Source organism: Phalaenopsis equestris, unplaced genomic scaffold, assembly GCF_001263595.1.
Source record: "Phalaenopsis equestris unplaced genomic scaffold, ASM126359v1 Scaffold000256, whole genome shotgun sequence".
In the NCBI taxonomy this organism is placed as follows: Eukaryota; Viridiplantae; Streptophyta; class Magnoliopsida; order Asparagales; family Orchidaceae; genus Phalaenopsis; species Phalaenopsis equestris.
Genome location: NW_018164698.1, coordinates 1,610,874 through 1,628,092, shown reverse-complemented (window position 1 = coordinate 1,628,092; position 17,219 = coordinate 1,610,874). Strand labels below are relative to the sequence as shown.

Sequence of the window (17,219 nt, the reverse complement as noted above, 5' to 3'; positions counted from 1 at the left end):
TGCGCGCAGGAGTGCGAATTGTGCAGAAGGCCACCCTAAGGCTCGGAAAGGTCCTATAGGAATCCATTTTGAGTTTCCTCATGTCGGTTTGATTCTTCTAAGTGTTAGAAGTTGATACCGCACACGCGAAACTCTAAAAGAGGACGGAAATAGGTCGAACTAAAACGAGGCGGGCACCACTTCTAAGGTGCTAAGATAGTCGCAGGAAGACCCCTAAGACTAGATCCTAATTCCTACGAGAAATACTAGACCTCACGAAAATTGAGGTCAACAAGGACCTCTTTGTATTTTTTGCTTTTTAGTTGGGGATCCCTTTTCTCTCTAATTTGTAACTTCTTTTTTTATTAACGCGTAGAGAGCCACGAGCTGCTCTTTTATCAATATATATATATATATATAATACACACACACACACACACACACACACACACATACATACACACACAATCGAGGGCAATCATATGAAATTGCTCAAATTGACTCTTGATTTTGATCTCAGTCAAGAAACCCCAGTTGCGCCTATCTGGTTCTCATTACCTAAACTTAAGCTTTAATTCTTTGATCTACTCATTTTATATGCAATTGGGACTATCCTTGGAAAAACTTTGCAGGTAGACACACCTACAGTTCATTTCTCAAGGCCCTCTGTTCCAAGGATTTTGATTGAAAGGGACATTACACTACCAGATGTAGAAGAAGTCTGGCTTGGCTCTACGCACAATGGTTATTGGCAAAAAATCATTATGGAACAAAAACCTTACTATTGTAAGCACTGCAAGATATTTTGACACTCGCAAGAGAAATGTTTCAGAGTGCACCCACAGTTGAAAATTAATAGTCAAAAGCAGGAACATGTTGTTAGTACACCCCACGTGCCTGAACGTGCTCCCAGCAAACCTGATGACAGCCAACCTGATGAGGGTATCTCCACAAGACAGAAAATAGTGTATGCCCCTGGGAACCCTTCTCCTAACCATACCATAAGGGATAATGTTCGGACCGAAAGTCAGGCTAGCCCCCACAGCTCATATTCATGAAGCATCAGGTGCAGATGTGACAATTCACACTTCACATACACTGGAACCTATCGCTGTGGAAATGACAGTCGTTCCTTCTACTGCGGTTCTAATATATAATCAGACCGAGGATCACATGAGTCAGTTCTCAGATGAAGAATGACAGGTTTACACTTCTCGGCGGAAGATAAAGGCTGGGGGCACACTCAAATTTGGAAACTTAATGGATGATACTTTGGTTACTCCTGGTAGTGGCACGACACTTCAAAGTTTGTTATCTGGTTCCGCTCCTAAAACTAGAGGAAGAGGCAGGACTAAACTGGCGCGTATCTAGCTACTTGTTTTCTGCATGTTTTAAATTTTTTGAGTTTATCTGTCTCTTTTTGTTGGGGAAGTACGTATGGGTAGGGTGTCTCTTTTGGGCCCACTCATACAAATTTTATGTATCTTTTCTATTTAAATAAAATCAGCCCTTGGGCTTTTCAAAAAAGAATATATATATATATATATTAAATAACTTAAATTTTAAAACAAAACTATTAATTTTTTAAAACAAACATATTAATATCGGTCTAAAGCCCCTCTCACGCAAGAGAACCCCTCCTCTGTGCACGATAAGACTCCTTCACGCAGGAAAGCTTCCACACAATCCCTTCTTTCTCCGCAACTTCAGTCACACCTTAACCTACTTCTCCTACTCCTCCTTTGGCTTACGGCTCCACTCTTCCTTGGGTCTAAAAGCCGCTCTACCTTCGCTCCAAAAGCCTCTGGCATCGTCATCCTCTCTACCCTAGACACACATGACAATCATCGAGCTTTTTCCTCTCGTCTTCCTTCAGTCAACTACGACATCACAGTTTTTTCCTTTGCGTAAGTCGATTGCGACAATTTATAAAGCGATATTACCTTTCGCATTTTTGACTCCTTGCTTCCTCTCCCCCTTTGTCGGTTTCCCGACTTCTGCTTCTTCTCCACCTCTTCGGTTTCCTCGGGTTTTCGAAACAAGACATCACATACAAAGCACCCGAAACATTGCTATTTACAAATCAAGCCCCCTTTCATCTATTTTTCAAATTCTCACCTAAATATCAAAATTCATGATAAAACCCCAATGCACATTTTTTATTTTTATCAAATTCTTAATGGTTTGATCATGATTCGGTAGCTCTGTATGTAATTATCCCACAATTGTAAGGAAATGTACATCACATTATCCTAATCTCAATTTTTTGAAACTATCCATAATTTTTAAACAAAAAAAAAACATCAATATTTTTCACATATTAACCGTCGCGCTCGTGTCTCACATTATAAATAGCAAAAAATAAACAAAGAATATATTCATAAAAAAATATGGAATTGAAGTTCTAACTATAAATATAGTCATTGCTTTGAAATTTAATTAATATTTTTCTTGACTATTGTTGATAGAAAGAGAGAGATGATTGTGATTTGAAATGAGGAGAGGTTGGAGAAGAATGTTATGACTAAGAGTGAAACGAAAGAGAAAACAATTCATTATGTTGGCGATTCTACTGAAACCTTTTTGGTGATGAGAGTAATAGATACTTTTGAATTTAAAATTTATAATATTAATGACTTACTATCTTCTTAGGTAAGTGGGAGGGGGAAAGTATGAGTGAGAAAATATATTTGTGTTGAACATATTTCTTAATTTATTTTGATAGTTTAATGTTTGTACAATTCGTCTTATTTCATGATTTTGTGTTAGGATGCTAGCCTTTTATTTTATTCTTTCCGCGATCTATTTCTTTTTTATTTTAGTAGATTATTGGTATATCACCTTTTGATGTTTTAATAGATTAGAATGATAATATGTTTTTATTTTAGCATCCCACTTTGAAGTTTATACAATACTTGTTCCTTCACGGAATCTTTGTATTTGTGGCTTACGTCTTAAAACATCTTTAAGGCTTATGCCTCACCTCACATAACATCACGGATGAAAAACAGATTCATTTTTTTTTGTTTCGATCAGATTAATTCAACTGATAACCATATGTCATTGTTATCATGGCTTACTTAGTAAATACAGGAGCTGCTATTGAATTCATTAACGATATTATTCGCTACACAACAGGTTTCACCTCTAGTGCAAGGAGCTGCTCAAGAATGGCTCTGGAGAAATACTCGGCCCCTCTCCCTTCCACAGCAGTAAATATCCTGATCAGGCAATTATTTCTTTAGCTATAGTCTACATGAAAAATTTGTCTATAAAATTGCAAGTTTACGAGGTTAGCCTAATACGTGCAGTCAACTAAATGCTGCTAGTAATGTTTAGAAAGACTGGATGCTATTTGCAACATGCATAAATTCTTCCTTTCCTGAAATTTGCATTGTGAAGAGTAACAAACAAATCTACCTCTCTATATTTTTTTATTGAGTTTATTTGCGCAGGTTTTTAAGATTTTAGGCGAAACACTATTTTGGTCAATTTGATCTTACAATTTGTGACAAATGGCATTATCCAAATGGTATTGATTTTGGAAGCATGGTGTCATGACCTGACGCAGTGTATAGAATTAACTAAGGCGGGAACTTCGATCGGACGGTATTAACATCAAACTATCCACATTTTGAAAACTTCTGATATATATAAAAGAGCGACTAATCCAAAATGTACAATAAAATGTAAATCACCAAGTAACAACAAACATCACATACAATATTTCAATCGAGTATTGAACTGTATATCACATACAACATTTCAATGAGTATTGAACAGTATATCAACATCTGAGAAAAACAGTAAAAAAAAACTATCATTATAACAAATATATCTAACAATAATGGTCCTCCTCTTGTAAATAAAGTCTCTCCTATTAGATATATCATTAGAAGTATTTATTTCTCCTGAAAAAAAAAACATTAAATTTAACTATTAGTATAACTTAGTAATTATAATCTAATATGCATTAAATTATTATATTGTGCTATGCATGAATGAGTAAAATAAAATATAGTTTATTTCATTAAAATTTTATATTTATATATTCTCATTTTACTTTAAGTATTTACCAATTTAACCTCTTTAATAGCCACCATAAGATTATCGTCATACCTTAAGGTATTCTAAAAATTATGCTCGAATATACACTCAAAAATATGTCTAAAGACATTCAAAATTATACTCGAATGTACACTTTTGTCATTTCCTTTAACATGCATGGGTATATTGCATTTTATGCCCATGCATCTTATGCCAGTACCATCTGGAGGTAATTATGTATGACTTAACATTTATTTATAATTTATTTCCTTTTAATTATTTTTTAAAGACATTAAATATTCATTTTCTCATTCATTTCTTTTAATTCTTAAGCTACAGCATGCATAAAATAATTATCTAAAGTATTAAATACTTTTTTATTTAATAACTTTAAATTTAATACATATAAAAAAATAATTACTAACCTTGGTTTACAAGAGATTTTTGAAATATTTCTCTACTAACTTCTTTGGACAAACCACCTATATTAAGTGCAAATCATTTGATAAGAATCTTATTCTTAAAAAAATACTTAATATATATCTAATGTCTTACAATTAAAGTGACACACAAGCAATTATACAATTTCTTACCTTAAAAGTTTGGTTTACTTCCTCGCATAGAATTTCCCTTTTTCTTTTATAATTTTAATTGATTCGGTCTTTAATCTTTTACCTTTAATGTCTGATTAAATTAAACATGTTATTAGCATTTAGTAAATAAGTCAATTATTTCAATTGAAACAAATTTACATCATTAAACATTAAATACCCAGAAGATTTGCTTCTTATTGCACTCACCTAAAACCCGATTTCACGCACGAGCCAACACCCTTCTCCTTGGCATCAAAATCTTCCACTAACAAAAGTCTGATTCAAGTGACTTTATATTAACATATTAGTTAATTAAATTTACACACACACAATATAACACATAAAAATATAAATAAATGAATTTATTAAAAATCTCATTTTTACCTTATAAACTTTCAGTCTGTCCTAACGCACACGAGCTCAGCTGCAGGACTTCTCCTTCTTCTTCCCATGGCTTGAAAGCTCACACAGTGCACACGGTACTGCGAAATCTCCACTTCTCTTCTTCCGTCGCAGTTCATCCCAATACAGTGCATAAATCTTTTTCCTCCTCTTTCCTTCGGCCTCGATTCAATCCAGAGTCGCTCGTCGACATCTTCTTCCTCATCATCGACCTTGTCTTACACCTCACGCGAGCACGATAGCAATGCACAAAGCCAATCCTCTTTCTTCCTCTTCTTCATTGCTCAAGTAAGAAGCACAACTTTAATCTTGTGCGGTAAGTATCGCATGACGAAGAAAACCACACAAACCTTCCTCCTTCGGCTTCCTCCCTATCTTCTTCTCTCACAAGAAAGCCGAGAATTGTCTTCCATTTTACCTCAATTTCTTCTTTTCCTTTACCATTATGGTTTCCCTTCTTACACCTCTAATTTCATTGTTCAAAATGGGATGCACGACTCTTAAATCGGAGAAGGCTGAAGGGACGCATATGCCTAATTGATTTATTCTTAATTATATTATTATTATTATTATTTGTTACAATCTTCATTCCTTGCAAAATTTCATTCTCAAAATTTGAAAATAAACATGAAAGTAAACATATCTCGAGAGAAAAGCTAAGAATATCTTTCTTGCATCTCAGAGACCTCCAATGTAGCATCTTTCTCCGACCCGTGCCTTCATAAAATCTTCACAAAATGGTTCTTTTTATTTCACAGCTTCTTCACATAATAATCCAAAATCCTTTCAGGCTTTTCAACATAAGTCAAATCAGGTTGAATGTCAATTGAGTCTGCTATCACTCTACTGGCTTCATCTGTAATGTACTCCTTAGTGAAGAAGTGTGGAAAACACTATGCACTCCCTGCATATGAGATGGTATAAGTCAATCGATAAGCTACATTCTCATTCATCTCCACAATCTCAAATGGACCGACAAACCTAGGGCTCAATTTTCTTGCATTCCCAAAATGTTGCGAACCCTTTAATGAATTGACCTTGATGAAAGCAAACTCTCCAACTTCAAACTCAACAGGTCTGTACTTGGCATCATAGTATTTTCTATCACACGTTGCCCTTTGTCTGTCTCTAATCAGTCTAATCTTCGCAGTATCATCATCAACCAAATCAACACTAAAGATCTTTCTTTCATATGTTTCAACCTAATATAGAGATGTTTTGCACTTCCTTCCATGCAAGATTTTATATGGAGTCATCCCAATGCTAGTGTGAGAGCTATTATTGTAAGCAAAGTCTACTAAAGGTATATATGATTCCCAACCTCTACTAAAGTCAAGAGTGCATACGCTCAATAGATCCTCCAATGTCTAAATAGTCCTCTTTGACTGAATATTTGTCAAGGGTGAAATGTTGTACTGAAAGTCAGTCGTGTGCCCAGCTTCTCGAACCTTTTTCCACAATCAGGAAGTAAACCTGTCATCTCTGTCAAAGATAATGGACTTCAGCACTCCGTTCAACTTTACAATTTGATTCACATATAATTTGGCTAGCTTCTCAATTCAATTTGTCTGTCTAATAGGCAAGAAATGTTCATATTTGGTCAGTTTGTCGACAATTACCCATATAGCATCCCAACTTTGACATGATCTAGGCAACCAATCACAAAATCAATTGCAATCTCATCTCATTTCTACTCTGGAGTCAGTAAAGGCTGCAATTGACCTCCAGGACGCTAATGCTCTGTTTTCACTAGCTGATATGAAGGATATTTGACCACAAATTATGTCATGCTTATCTTCAGTTATGGCCACTAATATGTTTCTTTGATATTCTGATACATTTTATTGCTCCTTGGGTTGATAGTGTAATTAGATAATTGTATTTCCTCTAGAATTTCCTTTCTCAGGTCATCAACATTTGGAAAATAAATCTTGTCTTTATACCTCATATTAACCATCCTGTTTTATCACATATCTCTCCAAATTGATTGCTTGAACCTACTCCAAAACATTTTGAATCTATTTTCTCTGACTAAAGAATCTTCAATTTTGCCCTTTAGAGCTTGTTGCACCGTCAGCTGATATAATTGAACTATGTTGTAATCACCAGAATCAACTATAGTGAGCATCAACTTCTCCAGATATTTAATTAATTGATCCTGCTAAGTAAATAAATAATTTAAATTACTAGAAGTTTTTCTACTTAGTGCATCTGTCACAACATTTGTCTTCTCCGGATGATACCGAATATCTAAATCATAATCTTTAATATATTTTGATCATTTCTTCTGTCTCAGGTTCAACTCTTTCTGAGTGAAGATATATTTCAAGCTCGGGTGGTCAATAAAAAATTCACATCTAATTCTATATAAATAATGCATCCATATCCTGAGTGCAAATACAATTACAACAAGCTTTAATTCATGCATAGGATAGTTTTTTTCTTGATTATTTAATTGACGTGATGTCTAATGACCCTACCATGCTGCATAAGCACACATCCCAAACCTCTCAAAGATGCATCACAAAAAATTTTGAAACTCATCTGAACCTGAATGAATGGCCAAAACTAGAGCAAACATTAAACAAGATTTCAACTTCCAAATAGCCTCCTTACAACGATATAAATAGTCAAACTTTACCGCCTTTTGTGTCAACCTTAATAGTAGCATAACAATTTGTGAAAATCCCTCAACAAACCTTATGTAATAATCAGTCATACCTAGAAAAATTTTGCCCTCAATAACAGTAGTAGGTCTTGGCCAATATTGGATCGCCTTCACCTTGTTCTGATTCTCAGATATGTCATCTCTACTAATAATATACATAAGAAAAGCCTCATTTTAAGTCAAAAATCATATTTAGAAAATTTGGCATAAAGTGTATTCTCCTTCAAGACTTGTAGCACAGCAAATAAATGATCTACATGACTGACTTCATCTCTCAATTATACTAGAATATTATATATAAAGATGATAAAAAAAGTATCAAAAATTATTTGAAGACTTTGTTCATCATATCTATGAAAACTGTTGAAGCATTTGTCAGTCCAAACAAATTCATAGTGCCCGTATCTGGCCTTGAAAGTTGTCTTCGCTATGCTTTCTTCTTTGATTATCAACGGGCAATAGCCTGATCTCAAATCACTCTTCAAATATACAGAAACCCCTTTCAACTGATTAAATAAGTCATCAATCCTCGGCAATGGATAATTATTTTTAATTGTGTTCAACTTCTTGTAATCAATACACATCTTGAAGCTCCCATCCTTCACAAACAATGCTAGAGCTCCCCAAGGTGAGGTGCTCGTTCTGATAAACCTTTTATCAAGTAACTCCTGCAGTTGGCTTTTCAACTCCTACGACTCCTTAACTACCATTATGTATGGTTGCCTTCCATACAGTCTGAGAACCTAACAAAAGTTCAATACTTAAATCAATCTCGTGCTGGTAGTAGATTGGTAAACCATCAAGGAAGACCTCTTGATATTCTCTTACCACCAAAATATTACCCAATGACTTCACTTCCTTAGAAGTATCTGCTACCTGAGCAAAAAAAAACCTCAACTTTCACAATTCAACAAATTGCAAACTTTCATACAGGTAATTATCATAGATGTCATTCCTCTGTCACCAAAAAATTTAACTTTTGTCTCCTCAGGTACATTTATTTTGACGATCTTTTTATTACAATCAATAGTGACAAAATTTTCAGACATTTATTTCTTAACTAAAATCACATTGACTTCTACCAAGGGCAATATAATAAGTTGGGCATGAAAAATCTTTCACCAATCATAAGCTCCACCTCACATTATTTATTAACTTTTGGAAAAGCACCATTTGACATTCTAAATGATAGTTTCACAAGCATCGAAAGGATATTTAATTGCATCAATTTAGCCAGTTCATTAGCTATAAATAAGTGTGATGCTCATGAATCAAATAATACTCTTATCAGTCTAGTCTGAAGAATATGATATATATCATTAAAATCATTGCATTAAAATTTGGAGTTAGCTTATTAATATATGTAAACCTTATTTTATGTATGACATGACATGAATCTTATAATGCTTAAAGTGCACTGGTTTAAAATTATTAAGAGTAAAACATATTTGTGATGATGTTAGGGGAATCCTTAGCATCTTGCTACGATAATGCATATACTATGGGTTGAACATTCTGCTGAGTTTAACATGTATTTGGCAATGATCCTAAAGATTCAGTTGTTCGCGGTCTATCATAACTCCTCTGAGGTGGTGCAACACTGCCTCTCGAATCTGTTGGAGCCCTCTTACCCAATTTAGGGCAAGTTTTTGTCATATGTCCTGATTGGTGGCACCTAAAGCAAGTATTTGTTCTACATAAACACTCACCCTTATGAGACATTCCATATTTGTCACACTTCCTCACTTCAAATTGAGTGCCAACGCTGTTGGATCTAGCCTTCTTAGCACTTGTATTGACTGACTGGAAGGAATGCTTCGGAGAGCTCTGAGGAAACCTGGATCCATATGAATTTCTTCTCTTCTGAATATCCATCTTCCTCTGAGTAGCCTCGAGATCCAGCTTAATCCTCCTGGCTCTCTCCACCATAATAGAGTAATCATCAATTCCAAGAGGAATCAATGGTTGTCTAATCACATCCCTCAACCCATAAAAAAGACGTTGGCATCTCTCTGCATCAAGGATCAACTGAGGTGCTTACCTTGAGAACATCGTGAGTTCAGTTTCATACTGCATAATCGAGCAATCGCCCTATATCAACCTGATAAACTTATCATTTATTTCTCCAGACGAACAGTGGTACAAACCAGCCTCTAAAGGTGCTCATGAACTCGCCCCACTTAATCATGTGACTGACTTAACCACCAAATTTCTCCTGCAATAGTCAACACCACCATCTTTTTGCTTCGCCCTTTAATGCAAAAGTAGCTAGTGTAACCATCATCTCTGGAGGACAAGACAATCCATCTTGGATCTAGTTCACATTCAGCAGTCATTTTTCAGTATCTACCAGATCTCTTCCTACAAAAAAGAGAGGTGGTCTCATATCTTGAAATAATTTCATGTACTTACTCATTTGACCTCGTCCACTGAAACTGGGTTGATTGTAAGAGTACTTAATCAACTACATTAGTGCAGCCATCATCTTAGTAAATGCATTAGTATTCACTGAAATTTATGATGGTGCATTAACTTGTACAATATCATCTTTAGCTTTGTCCCCTTGATTTTCCATATTTCTGAAATAGCCTATGAAAAATTATAATTAGATATAATTTAATTCTCTTTCAATATTACTTGAAGTAATCATCTTAATGGCTCTTTTTTGTCATCTTCAAATTTACTTGCTCTGATGCCACCTTTGTCACGACCTGGCCTGGTGCTTAGAATTAATTAAGGTGGGAACTGCAGTCGGATAGCATTAACATCTAGCTATCTACATTTTGAAAATTTCCAATACATATAAAAGAGTCACTAATCCACAAAGTGTAATAGAATTTAAACAATCCAGTAATAAAAACCACCATAGCTAACATTTTAATCCAGTACTAAATACTAAATCAAGATCTGAAAAAAACAGTAAAAAAGAACTTATAATCACAACAAATATACTTAGCAGCAGTGGTCTTCTTCTGGTAAACAAAGTCTCTTCTATTAGACATATCATCATAAATCTTTCATTCTCCGAAAAGAAATTATTAACTTCAACTATAAGTTAACTTAGCTAGTAATTTTAATCTAATATGCATTAAATTCTTATGTTATGTTATGCATGAATAACCAAAAGAAAATGCAGTTTATTTCATTAAAACTTTAAATTTATTCATTTTCATTTCATTTTAAGTATTTATCAATTTCACATCTTTAATAATCATCACAGGATTTACCGTCATACTAGAAGTTTCCCTAAACAATGTGCTCGAAGTCACCCTCAAAAATGTCCGAAGACGCTCTCAAAATTGTACATGAAGGTACACTTTTATCATTTCCTTTAACATGCACGGATACATTATATTCCTCGCTAGTACCATATGGGTGTAATCCTGTATTGACTTAAACAATTACTTATTATTTCATTTCTTTTAAATTACCTCTTTTTAAATAAATTAAACATTTATTTTTCTTTTTCTCATTCATTTTCTTGAATTCTTAATCTACAACATGCATAAAATAATTGTCTAGAGCATTAAAGAAAATTTTATTTAATAAACCTTAAATTTAATATACTTAAAAAATAATTACTCTCCTTAGTTTACAAGAGATTTCTAAAATACTTCTTCATTAATTTCTTTGGAAAATCATCTATATTAAGTGCAAATCATTTGATAAGAATCTTTTTCTTAAAAGAATTACTTATTATGTCTAATGTGCTACAATTAAAGTGACACATAAGCAATTATACAATTTCTTACCTTAAAAGTTTGATTTGCTTCCTTGCATAGGATTTCCCTCTTTCTTTTACAAATTTAATTGATTCAGCCTCTAATCTTCTACCTTTAATGTCTTATTAAATTAAAAATGTTATTAGCATTTACTAAGTAAACCAATAATTTCAATTGAAGCAAATTTAAATTATTAAGCATTAAATACCCAGAAGATGTGCTTCTCACCGTAAGTACCTAAAGCCCAATTTCACGCACGAGTCAACGCCCTTCTCCTTGGCATCAAAATCTTCCACTTACAAGTTTGATTTAAGTGACTTTATATTAACACATTAATTAATTAAATTTACACACACACAATATAACTCATAAAAATATAAATAAATAAATTTATTAAAAATCTCAATTATACCTTATAAACTTTCGGTCCACCCTAACGCTCGCAAACTCAACAACAGGTTTCCCTTCTTCTGCTACGCAAGCAAAACGCTTCTTCTTTGACTTCTCTTCTTCGTGTGGCTTGAAAGCTCTAACAATGTGCATCTCCACTTCTCTTCTTCTTCTTCAGAGCACGCAAAACTTATTCCTCTTTTTTCCTTCGACCTCGATTCAATCCAGAGACACTCGCCCGCATCTTCTTCCTCGTCGTCAACCTTGTTTTACTCCTCACACGAGCACAATAGCTATGCACGTAGCTGATCCTCTCTTTCTCCTCGCAGTTGCTCGAGTAAGAAGCACAACTTCAATCTTGTGCGGTAAGTACCACACGACGAAGAAAATGGCTCGAACCTTTCTGCTCCTTCTACTTCCTCCTTATCTTCTTCTCTCACAGGCAAGCTGAGAACTTTCCTTTTTTTCCCCTTTGATTTCTTCTTCTATTTTACCACTGTGGTTTCTCTTCTCACAACTCTAATTTATTTGTTTGAAATGGTATAAACAACTCTTATGTCTAAACTGAAAAGATGGAGGGATGTGTATGCCTAATCGATATATTATTATTATTATTATTATTATTAATGTTGTTGTTGTTGTTGCTGTTGTTGTTACACGTGGAATCTCCAATTTCTAACTCTTCTTGTGTTATTAAGGGTCCATTTGGAGCGGTTTCAATTTTTTATAAAAGAGGTTATAAAGTTGTGATGGAGAAAATAATTTCTCAGAAAGTTATTATGAGAATTATAAATATTTATTTTTTTCAAAAAAATCAAACAGTTTTCACCACATTAATATATCTATTTGTAAAAAATAGTTTTCCACCACAAAATATTTTAGAAATAACAAAAAAACAAGTCCTCAGACCAAACTATTGTGGCAGTCAACGCACATAGAAAGCTATCCTAATATACCCCAAATGATTGCATATGGTAGACTTCAATTATATTTTTATTACTTTCTTGATACTTCAATTCAACTAAACTGCGATACTTTTTATTTGCTCTTTTGTCTGTGTATGGGAAGGGAAGGCTATATTTGCTCTTTTGTCTGTGTATGGGAAGGGTGGGCTAAATTTATTTTTGGAATTTATTAGGATTCAAAATTAGGAGAAGGTGCATGTCAAGGAAAAAATAAACATAATCCTGCCTTAAGGAATGTTCCCTTTCAACTTTTTTCGTTTAGGCTAATCTTTTCTCTTTCATCCCTTAATGGATGTATAGGAGGTTCTGAGGTTGTTGAGCTGGACATTGGTTTATTCTTCTTATTTGTGAGGTGAAGGCTAAGTTAATCTTCATTTTTCCATTCATATGTTCCCTTTCAACATAATTTTTCATTCACGTCTTTTGAGAAGTCGAAAACTTTTCGAACGATTTTTGTAATAATAAGTGTGTGTCGGCGTGAGCAGGCAACATTGTAGTTTAGGTCCATCAAACATGGACATGAGATATGGCTATTGGATCCCTTGGTTGTGTATGAAAAGCATATTGTCAGTAGTGTGCTTAGATGGCTTTCTTATGTGGTACTCACATATCAGTATATCACTCTTTGGTGGCAGGGTAAATTTTCTTAATAGCCATCATTATTAAGAAAACAGACACTATCATCATTACAATAGATGTTAATATCGGTTTCTTTTTTTTTTTTTTTGAATAATGCTATTTATTTAATTAAATTATTACTTGGTAGATTTCTACAATTTCCTCTTTGTGCGCACATGACATGAACAACAATTTAAGAACATGAGTCGGTTGATTCTTCATTTGAGCTATACTTCTAAACCTAGTTCAGTGATCTTTGTCAACGAACTCAACGAGACGAACTAAATCATGTGGCTTAAAAACGTAATTTTTAAGAGCTTTTATGTTCCTATTTGGATCAATTAATCTTAAATTAGTATTTATTTGACACAAATTTGAGACCTTGAAATCAAAATATTTTATTTAGAGCTTGGCAACTAATTTAATTTTGACTTTGCATAGCTGCACAGTGCTGATGGCGTGCAATTAGGAGTTTGAAGGGATGTTACATTAGTGAACCTCCTTTTCTTATGATGAGTATCAGCCATGAATTTAATAAATATGAGATTTGAATTTAAATGCCTGTAATATCTTCATATTTTTTTTATTAAATTTACCTAACATATGTTCGATCTCTTTTCTTCCTTTTTGCTATGGGCTACTTAATTCTCATTGATAGAAAAAAAAAAAATGAAACCATACTTCAGTAAAAAAATATTCATTGAACACATGAAATAATAAGAAGAATATCACATCTTTTTGTTTATTTATTCCTCTTTCATTATAATAAGAGTTAACGAATGATAAAATTTATGACATTATAGTGATTAGTCAATAACAACATAAAGATAATAATCATACAATAATAATATGAAAATAATAGTGAAGTAGTAACAATCATATGATAATAGGTGGGTTATAGCCATCATTGGTGGTGGTATGTTTTTTTCTTTAGGTTGGGAATGAGGGTTTAAATATAATTTTTTAGTAGTGACATTTTGATAAATTTGGTCATGCTCCCACAACGCTCCATCGTATAGTTCATGTTTGATGTCTTAAACATAGAATATTTTTCCAACATTCAATTGTGCTCATAAACTCATAAACAAATAATCATAAGCTTGTTCGCTTCTACTTGCTGAACTTCTTAATCATAAGCTTGTTAGATTCTACTTGTTGAGCTACTAAATTTCATTATAAGGATGTCAAAATCAGAGAAAATTTGACCTTCCAATTAATGTTTTAAGTCTTCTAATTATATTTCAATGCTTGATTGGAGCTCATTTAAACTCAAATCAACTCACTTTTATTGTCATTGTCTTTGTTTTATTAAGATTTTTAGTTTAACTATAAATTTATTTAATTCAATGCTCGGGTGATCATGAATTTAACATTTAAAGCTCATTCAAAATGCATTAAAATTTATCAAGTAGATTATTGATGATATATATTATCGTTTTATTTTTAAACGTTAAGGTTTTTTTTATAATGTATTTGGGAACAATTATTTCAACCAGTATATTGTTTTCGAGGTGAGTCGTTGCATGACTTGCTAGATGATGCACTACTTCAATGGGTGTGTCATTGCATGGCGTACTAGGTGATGCACTACTTCGATGGGTGCGCCGTTGCATGACGTAGTAGGTGATGCACTACTCTAATGGGTGTGTCGTTGCATGACGTAGTAGGTGATGCACTACTCTGATGGGTGCTTTGTTGTTCTGCAACGCACTCTGGGATTTTGTAGCACATGTTGTAACTCTGCAATGAGTGGATGGGGTTGATGGTGGTCAGTTGATGGTGGTCGGCGAGCAACGATCGACGGTGGTTGGGGGCTGCAGGTGCGGGAAGAGTTTGTTGGATATTCTGCGCAAAAATATTGAGCTTCATCTCCTCCAAATTTTGGTATTCCTTTGACTGAGGGTTTAGGTCCTTTTTCAAGAGGGGGTATGACTATTTATAGAGCTCGTGTTGCAAATAAGGAAGGAATCCATTACCACCTGTTAGGATGCCCTGGGGAGGTTCTCTCGATCGAATGGTATTCTAATAACATTTATGTGCCTTAATGGTGTTAGAATTGAGTGTCATTGGGCTCATTTGATTTGCCTTGTCGAGACTTATTGGATTTGTCTTATTGAGATGCTTAATTTGACTATAAGCATGTCAAAATTGAAATTCGTCTGAACTTTTAATTATGCATTGAAAGCTTTCAAATGTGATTTAATGGCTTCATCTGGGCTTGATTTGATTGGACTAACTTTGGTATTATTGTGCCCATCTAGTCAAGTCGGTCAGTTTGACTATAAGTTTTCTAAAATTGTTATATGAGATGATTTTTAATCGAAGTTTGAATGTTGTTTTTTCAAAAAAATTATCTTGAGATTTGTGTTATGTATCAAAATTATTGTTAGATGATAGAAAGTTATTAATGGCGTACCAGTTGTTAACTCAACAATTTTATTTATTTAGTTTATTAAATTAGAACTTATTTGGTGTTGTACGCATGTTATGTTCTTTCCTAATCCGTCGTCGTATCCAAATAAGGTGTACGAAACAAAACAATAATTTAAACCCAGCAGCTCTATTAATTGCGCGGCCAACATCCCTCTTCTTCTTAACAAACAGAGCTAACATGCCAACTACTAAGCTGAAACTTTTGCTAGATTTATACGAGATACTACCAAACCTTCCCCAAAATCAATTAATTTAATGCATCAGAGAAAAAAAAAAAAACAGTTCCTTTGACCTCCGAGCTTCTCCACCAACCAACTTTTAAGGAAGATTTACATACATACCACTCAATTCTTATATGTTTACAAATCTGCCTTCTAAAATTTTATTGTTACATACATACCACCCCGGGAATAGGGCTGTCAATTTGGTTCGTTGTTCGTGAACAGCTCGTGTTCGGCTCGTTAAGCAGCTCGTGTTCGGCTCGTTCGTTAAGCCTAACAAGCCGAGCACGAACAAATTTTTAAGCTCGAAATGTAAACGAGTCGAACACGAACAACAGTTTGTTCGCTCGTGTTCGGCTCGAAATGGCTCGAAAAAAAATTATACAATTTTTTATATAACAATATATTACTTATATTATTTATTTAATAATATATTATATATATTTGTGTCTAAGTTTAAATCATAACACCTCATGTGACAATGTGGTTAGCGTCTTCTTTTGTATATATTTGATCCAGGTTCGAATCTCACACTTTACATCTATTTTTCTCAATTTTAGTTTAACGAGCCAATTTCGAGCCGAACACGAACACGAATATTTAAATCGAGTCGAACACAAACACACTGTTCACGAGCCGATTTCGAACACGAGCTATTTCGAACGAGCCGAACACGAGCCAAGCCTAAGCTCGCTCAAGCTCGGCTCGTTTACAGCCCTACCCGGGAAGGTGTATAGCTTACATATGTAAATACGCAGGAGTGGGGTGGTACTTATGTAAATTACCCGACATTTAATTGTGGGTTCATATCCCAAAGCTTTTCTGGAAGCTTTCCTCCATCCCGGCCGGACTTGCCTGGTCCAGTGCGCCATTAATTCGGTTCTTTTTCATCCCTGTGCTCTTTCGTCAGCGTTGAATGCACTGTCCTATCAGAGATCAGACGGATGAGGCTTGCCCAGCGACTGGAGCCAAATTCAACTACTTCCTGAGCTGGCTCAATTTTTTTTCTCAGTGTATAGCTTTTGAATTGAATTGTTCTCTAATATCTTGGTTGAAAATAGATTCGAGAATTTTACGTTGCTGCCATTCAAATATGCTAAGATTAAACATACTTAAAATCCATTAGAATTAATTATGAAATCATTATATATATATATATATATATATCAGAACACAAATAA

The 17,219-nt window shown here is 34.1% G+C and overlaps 1 protein-coding gene across 3 annotated transcripts in view; it reads left to right on the top strand.

The window, feature by feature from the left end:
• Positions 1 to 17,219, top strand: part of LOC110024403 (probable Xaa-Pro aminopeptidase P) — a 148,565-nt gene that overhangs the window by 125,810 nt on the left and 5,536 nt on the right. Inside the window, exons 13-15 of one of the 3 annotated variants that reach the window (XM_020724344.1) lie at positions 3,118 to 3,191; positions 10,910 to 11,000; positions 12,131 to 12,157. In XM_020724344.1, the coding sequence (XP_020580003.1) occupies positions 3,118 to 3,191; positions 10,910 to 11,000; positions 12,131 to 12,142 (177 nt within the window). In that variant the 3' untranslated portion in view covers positions 12,143 to 12,157. Of the gene's footprint in view, positions 1 to 3,117; positions 3,209 to 10,909; positions 11,001 to 12,130; positions 12,158 to 17,219 lie in introns of those variants that run through there. The other 2 variants (XM_020724343.1, XM_020724346.1) reach the window with 2 other exon arrangements.